At 50.1% G+C, this 7,718-nt stretch overlaps 1 protein-coding gene across 2 annotated transcripts; it reads right to left on the reverse strand.

Moving 5' to 3' along the window:
- Positions 1-779: 779 nt before the first annotated feature.
- VGLL2 (vestigial like family member 2) lies at positions 780-7,326 on the reverse strand. Of its 2 annotated transcripts, XM_061207534.1 has the most exons (4): positions 7,246-7,326; positions 4,697-5,009; positions 2,103-2,624; positions 780-820 (listed from the first exon to the last, which is right to left on the reverse strand). In XM_061207534.1, exons 1-4 carry the CDS (start codon positions 7,324-7,326, stop codon positions 780-782), a joined length of 957 nt encoding a protein of 318 aa, XP_061063517.1. The 2 variants fall into 2 exon arrangements, with proteins under 2 accessions (XP_061063517.1, XP_061063518.1); XM_061207535.1 differs by lacking the exon at positions 2,103-2,624.
- Between the last annotated feature and the right edge of the window lie 392 nt (positions 7,327-7,718).

Here is a 7,718-nt window from a genome sequence, read left to right on the forward strand (position 1 = left end):
AAATGTTCTTTGTAAAAAATATGATATATACACACACACACACGTATAAAACATATCCAGTGCAACTGCAATTGCTGTGCCAAACACTGGGAAGTGCCCCCTTTGGTCGATGTATTTCTGGAGTTTTAAACAGTTGTCCTACAACAGCTGCATTTCAGTAAGACTCGGGCAGGTGGCTCCAGATAAGCCACTTGCCGCTCACATTCAGGCTGAGGCTTCCACGTTCACAGTCCGAAGGAAAAAGTGTGTCTTTGTGTCTGGAGTGGGTGTTGTAGGGAGGGAGTGGGCAGGAAAGGAGCTGGAGGCTACAGGTGAGGAAGAAGGAATTGGCTTCTTTTGACTTCTCTACCACAGTCTTTGATGCAAATACAAATACATTGCAGTCTGAGGATATTGACGTAGGCAGTGCTATGATCACACTACTTAATGAAATAATTCACATCAGCATAAAAAATATTCACACCAAAACATCTCTTTTTCTTTCCCTCTTTCCGAGAAAACTATGATATCATGTCACCTAAGTGATCACCATGGATATTTCCAGTGATTTGCCCAAAAGTCATTAAGCATCATTCAGAGTCTTTGGATTTCCTCTTTTGGCAGAAGGAATTATTTTTAGATGAAAATTCTGTCGATGTGTGTTCTGGTTTTCCCAATATACGGAGAAGTTTGAAGTCTCTGCATTCCCCCATGTCCTCATCCATGAAGTGAGAGGCACAGATGCCAGCCTCCATGGCTGGTCAGAAGGGAAAGGGAAGGGGAAACCCTGGGTCAGCAGATCAGCTCAGGAGGGATGCACCACAGAGGGAATAACGACGAGCTGCAAACCAAGATCAGAAGCTGTTACAAACCCACTTGATTTCAGCTCTGAGTGTCACCAATTGCGCTATGCAGAGACCTACAGGGAAGAAGGTGGGTTGTCTAAAACCAGTACAGATCCTTGCTTTTGTCCTGAGGCTGCAAACCTGAAAACAGAGAGAAAATAAAAGGGAGAGAGAGAGGGAGAAGAGAAGGAGAGAGGGGGAGAGAAGGGGGTGGGGGAGGGAAGGCACAAGATATTTAAAGAAAGAGAAAGACAAACACCACTGTTTCATTGTGAAAGTCACGGAATTCATCTAAAGGGCATGAATGAAAGTAAGAGCAAAGCAAACAAGTGTCAAATTTGCACCTGAGGGAAGGGAGAGCGGGCAAGACTATGAGCCAATGATTGCATTTATTATATAACTATTTTTTTCATTTGCCCTAAAAATAAAGCAAACAAAAAAGTAAACCCTTATTTGACTGTACCTTTCAAATTCAACTCTTCAAGCTAGGGACTTAATATTATCACTAAAATCGTGTTCTTGTTAAGTTTTATGTTTTCCAGAGACCTATTTAATTTGACAATTAAGTTGATATCAGAGTCATGAGTCATATTTGTATGACTTGTAACTACCACTAGAGGTGACAAGACTCCCCCCCCCAACCCCAAGTTGTGGAGGATTTTAAACTACGCTGTTAGCAGGCACTCTAGATCAGCGCTGTCCAACAGAAACACAATGGGAGCCATGGGCATAATTCTAAATTCTTCGACAGCCACATTGAAAAAAAAGTAAAAAACAAACAGGTGAGACTTAATCTTAGTAATATATTTTATTTAACCCAATATAGTCAGTATGCAATGTGTTGAAAATATTTCAACATGTAATCAATGTAAAACATCAGTGAGATGAATTTTACATTCTTTTTGGGACAAAGTCCTGAAACCCAGTGTATATTATACACTTACAGCACATCCCAATTCGGCCTGGCCACGTTTCACGTGCTAAACCGACACATGTGGCCGGTGGCTACAGTACTGAACAGCACAGAGCTAGAACCTTTCCAACAAATTTTATTTTTTAAAAATCCTCTGTAATATTAGCCAGCTACTTTCTCATTCTGCCCACACCGATGACACAGGGTCATCTGTCTGCTGAAACACAACCCCGCCATGCAGACCTTCGGGCCTCAGGGTCACTGGGGTCTCCAAGGAGAACTAAGTAGGGTCCCGGCCTCAGCCCAGGTTTGGGCACAGGGCAGGAGGGGGGGCCCGGGGATGCCACGTTCCCTCTCCCGCTTACCTGAGTCCACGCTGAGGCCCAGACCCCCGGCCACGTCCCCCGTGGGGCTCGCGAAAGGTCCCCCGGGCGTGGCCCACGTGGCGCCGGCCGGCTCGCCCTTGGCCGAGAGCTCGCAGGGCGGGCTGCCTGGCGCGGGGGCCGGCGCGGGAGCGAGGCGGGCCGGGCGCCCCGAGGCGGCGGGCATCAGCAGCGGCCCGTAGCGCGGGTCGAAGTGCGGCGCGTAGACCTCGTGCACGGCGGCGGGCCGCGGGTAGGCGGCGGCCTGGGCGCCGAGGGCGCCGCCCAGCGCGTAGGGGTGGTGCGGATGCGCGTGGTGAGGATGCGCGTGGTGCCAGGGCTCTGCCGCGCCCTGGTGCAGGTGGCCGTGCAGCGCGGCCGGCGAGTAGGGGTCGGCAGCGGCGAAGGGCAGCTCCGAGTGAGCGGCGGCCAGAGGGCTGCCCAGCGGCGCGGGCACCGGCGTCTGGTAAGCGCTGTTCCAGAAGGAGGCGGGGAAGCTGCGCTGGCTCATCGGGAAGGAGCCGTCTTTGGGTCGGCGAGGCGGAGGGGAGGAGACGGAGAGAGGAACGCATCACCGCCGGAAGCACGGTTGCCGACGCCGCTCGGCCGCCGCAGAACTGAACGGCCGGGGCGGGCAAAGGGCGGGAAAGGCGCCGTGCGGGGCGCACGCGCGGCGCCTCTGTCGCGGGGCTGCGGCCCGGGAACGCGAGGTCCGGGCGTCACACGGGGGAACCCCTTGGGGAGGAGCGCCGCTTCCTCGGATTTTGCAGGCGCGTCCCAGGCTGCGGGAACCCGGAGACTGGCGGGGAGAGGACGAGCGGAGAGACTTCCTTCCCCAGCCCCAGTTTCAGGGCGCAGGAGCTTCCCTCGGACTCCGGGCTGGACGGCCTCGGACCAGAAGCGGCCTCGCCTTCCCGGCCCGCAGCCTCTCCTCAAGCTAAAGGTACCTCTTCCCGCTCTTGGTCGGCCGCCTAGCGATCTCACTACCCGCTCTCGCGTTTCAGCCTCCCTTGCTCCAGAAAATGTGCTCCTCCAAGGCCTCTGATAGACTGGAAGTCCATCGACATATTTCGGAGTCTTGCTATTATTAGCCTCCTTTCTAGAAACTTTATTTCAAAAAAATTTTTTTGCAAAGAGTAAACTTGACTTATTAAAAGGGCAGCTGTATTATTTGCAGAGGGGGACACGAAGGGACAGGTCTTTTCAGTTTTAATTAACAAATTCTCTGCATCAAAATGTGGATGCCAGGAATAATAATAATAACAACAATAATAATTATTATTGTCTGTATCATTGTTGACCCCTAGTGTCTGGAAGCATTTTAAGAGAACAGCATTTAGATCAAATTTGTTGCCTTTAGTTGGGAGGAAAGGAAAGAAAGACATTTAATTAAAAGAACCCTGGAGAAGGCATCTGCATTTCATAGTAGATAATTTAAAATGCTTTGAAAATGCATTCTAAGTAGTGAACAGTCTTCCTGTTAAAAGTATTTAGGCAACTGGAGAATAAAAAGAATGTTTTGTATTTAAAACTAATGTTTTTGGATCTTGTATAGGCAAGGCTTCTACAAACTGTCACACTCTTAAGAAAAAAAAGGAAGGGCGACAGTTGTCATTTCCCCCAAAATGAAATATTTGTTTTCCTTTGTTACAACAAAGTCCTCATTTCTCAGCTTGGTACCCATCAAAAGCTAAGGTTAGTGAGAAAGTTACCAAAGTTACCAAATAGTTACTTCCACCCTTGTTTTGGTAATAAAGGGAGGTCAAGATTTCAGAATAGAAGGGAGAGTTCGTTGACTCATCCAAGAAATCACTGTCCCAGGCTAGGTAAAGCAGTGCTTGGTGAGAAGGGTAAATAAATAAAGAAGGGATGTGTTTGGGGAAATCCCTTAGAGATGTTTTGGCTACCCTTAAATTCTTATTTCTTTATTATTTTACTCGCTTATTGAAAGACATTCTCTGCTTCAAGATTTCCCAAGTAATCAAAATCTGGCAAAAGGCATAAGTAGGTTTTAGGAGACATTCTTCAGCAGGTTTTGCTTGCATTGCATTCTAGGACTTTTTTCTCTGGAAAGATTTTTCAGAAATGGGGTAAGGGCCCTGTAAGCTGTTGTTCGTGAAGATCCCCCTCTCCCCTTCCCCCCCCCACCTGCCTCGGGAGGCTGTTGGAAACCTCACATTTCCACAGCACATTTACATACATTTTCTGTTTGCCTTACAGCCACCTCCAGGGATAGTTAAGTGGGCAAGTATTATTCTAATTTTAGAGACCAGTAAATACAGTGACCTCCAAGAGGTTAAGAGACTTGCCCAAGGTCATATTGCTAGGAAGTGGTGGAGCCAACACACAAATGTAGGCCTCCCAATTCCAAGGCTATTGTTGTTTTCTACGTCACTGCTCTGCTCTGCCTCTTCAAGGAGAGATCTTAGGCCTGTGCCTACTCCTCCTTCGATTTCCTTATCCTCCCCCAATGGCCCTCCTCACCTCTTCTCTAACACCTAGCATTCTTTCAGCTGCATCTCTTTGAACCCCTGTAGGTGGACCCCAGGCTATGAGGGCTCTCTATCCTCCCTTGCCAGTTGGGGCCCTATACTTACCCCGCCAGGGCCCAGAGCTCCGCGGGGCTTTGTTGCTTGTACAGCTTGGGGAATAGCTGCTAGGCTGGCTCAGGGCCCGGCTGAAGTGCTCGTCCACCACAGAGCTGATGTCTCCCTGGAAATAGGTGAAAAGGACGCAGCGGGAGTTGATGTACTCCGCCTCTGGTGGGCGCTCTTTCTCCGGGCTGCCCTCTTCTTCTTTTATACTAGCCGGAGTTTGGCTGGAGAAGGAGGAGCTGCCACTGCCGCTGCTGTTGCTGGGGCTGGCGTTGCACTCCTGGGCTTCCTGCATTTTGGAGTAATAGGCTAGTTTCTGCTCAAAGGAGAAAGAATAGAGAAATCAATTTCAAAAGAGCGAGCAAATTGTGTTCAGACTGCACTCCCTCATCCGGATCCCGAAGGTATCCAAGAGCAACTGACATCGGTGCCCATGCCCGGTGCTCAGTAACGTGGGCTGCAGTCAACAGGCCTCCCAACCTGCAGCTCAACAAAGGTGGGGTTCCTGAGAGGCCGACTGCCCTTCTTGGAGCCTCTGTCTCCCTGGAATTGCTGCCAGGCCACAGGGAGAACTCTCTGAAGGTGTCAGGGTGAAGGTCCTGGAAGACACCTAAGCAGTTTGACCGCAGAGCCCGGCTCAAGGCAGATATAGTTTTAAAATCAGGCTCCAAGGGTAAAGGGCACCCAAGTCCAGTTAGGGCCTGACTGTTCCCTGCCTGAGAATTCAGGGCAGACGTACAAGATGCAGGATTAAGCATCCTCATGATAGAACATGAAAATACCAAATTCCACTCCACACAACAAGGATGTAAAGGAAGAACTGCTGCAGGATAAAAACATGGAATAACATCGTGACATGGATCATTTTAATAAATGCAAGTTGATATTTGGTCATTCATAAACTGGCCATTAGAAAGTCTCAGCTTTTAAAGAGATCTTCTTTTGAGTAAGGAAAAACCAGTGGGCTATGAGAATTTCTACCCTCACCATCTGTGTATATTGAGGAAAAAAGTAATAAAAAGGAGCAGAGGATGATCTTGGCTGTAAGGTTGGGTAAATCATGACTGTCTGATAGTGATTTACAAAACCAAGTGTGGCCACTGAAAACATTTTCTTAGAAACGAGCAATGGACTGAATGCAGTGTTAAAGCAGTATGCAGGCAGGGATGCCCTTCAAGGGAGACCCTGATTATACAAAAATAAACAGAGATCTTGGGGCAATAGATTGGTCCAGGGTCAGGGAGGAGAAAGGACCAAACAGACAGAAAATCAACCCTCCTTTCCTCTTTGTAATACTCCCAGCCTGGGAAGGAGCTCATCTTAGACACCGAAGCCAGAAGACTGGAGTTATTTAGCAATATCACCATTTCTACCACATTCCCACTTGGCTTACAATGAGAGACTCTGGTGATTCCTAAAATTAACATTGAGACTAAACAAATTTCTGGTTGGGAAGTTTTAAAAAGGAGAGGAGGAGGGAGAAAAGCAAAAACAAAAGGCAAAATCTACCCATTCCATCATTAATTCATCCGGAAATTTTCAAATAGATATTCTGCAAGCAAAATTGGCAAAAGCATGGACTCAGACACTGGGGTGTATTTCAATTTTCCCGAAGCAGGAGTCCAGGCCCTCACTTTCCAACCTAGTCCGGACTCCTAGGGGATCCCCCCCCCCTCCGCCCACTGGAGTGCGATCTTATTCATTTCCTGGACTACTGTCCTCAGTTTCGACTACAGCAGCTGAGGAATGAAAAGAAAAACTTCGACCAGATACAGCCCGGAGAATAGAAATATTGTAAAAATTAAACGAAACTTGAAGAGTTTGCAGAACCGGGGCTAGTGGTCTTCTCAAAAGTGGGTTTGTTGATGGCAGGGCAGCCAGACTCAGCTAGCGAAAGGCGAAGTATTATCTATGAAGCTTCCCTCTGCCGGGTCAATAATATTTCCCAGAACTTTGCAAAGCAAAGATTATAAAGCCAGTGAGTTTCGTGCGGTTCTCTTTGTAATGAATTCGCTGGTTCTGTAATTAATTGGCCTGATCGCCTGAGAATTGAAACGGAAAAAAAAGCCTTTGATAAAATAAGCTTGCAGAGATGAGAATGCGAGTTTTTGATTCTCAGAAAGACAGAGACAGGCCTTTGCTTTTGTTTTGTTGTTACTCTCACCTTTGGGACCAAATTTTGGTTTTCCCTGCGTGAGCTTTGCTCGCATCTTCCCGCGCCAGCACCGGGCTCGGAAGAAATCTGGAGTCCGACAGACCCTAAGAAATCAAGGCAGCTCGCGCGATCCTTGTCTAATGATTCCCGGGAAGCCCGGGGCACGCATTAGCAGGACTTAACTGCCTTCCCGAGAGAGCAAACGGGCAAGCTAAAGGGGTTAGCTCAACCTACTGGGTGGCAGCGCGGGCAATCCCCGCATCCGGGAGGCGCCCGCCGCTGTTCGGACGCCCAGTACCCGCGCGGAGGCACCGGGAACCTCTGAGTACTGGCAGTGCTCGGAGAAGCCGGGGGCGCGCCACCTGTCTACGAGGCCCGGCCGAGAGGAGACACGTACCTGGTGGTAAGGGGTGTAGGCGGCTGCGAAGTAAGGCTGGGGAGGACCATAGACTTGGTACATAACATCCAGACAGCTCATGGCTTCCCGCAGCGGAGACGGTTAAGTGTTTTATCATCAACTCTCGGGCGGCGGAGGGCAGGGATGCTGCATGGGCGGCACTTGGACCCGAGCTCCCAAGTCATCCGCGGCGGAGCGAGGGGCAGCGTGCACCGCGGCTCGGGATCCCGCTCGCACGCTCCCTTCCCACCCCTGCAATTCCAGCCGCCACCGCGCTCCGAGATGGAAGCGCCGGGCCTCCAGCTAGTGGGCATTTAAACCCCACGCGGGGCCGGCGTGCTGACGCCACTCCCGGCTGCGGAGGAGGAGGGGTTGGGGGGCGGGGCCGGGAGGCCAATGGGGTGCGTGGGACGAGGGACCGAGGGGCTGCCGGTGTGTTTCCTTGGGCTACCCGGCGGCGAACCTGTGGCCGA

Source organism: Eubalaena glacialis, chromosome 12, assembly GCF_028564815.1.
Source record: "Eubalaena glacialis isolate mEubGla1 chromosome 12, mEubGla1.1.hap2.+ XY, whole genome shotgun sequence".
In the NCBI taxonomy this organism is placed as follows: Eukaryota; Metazoa; Chordata; class Mammalia; order Artiodactyla; family Balaenidae; genus Eubalaena; species Eubalaena glacialis.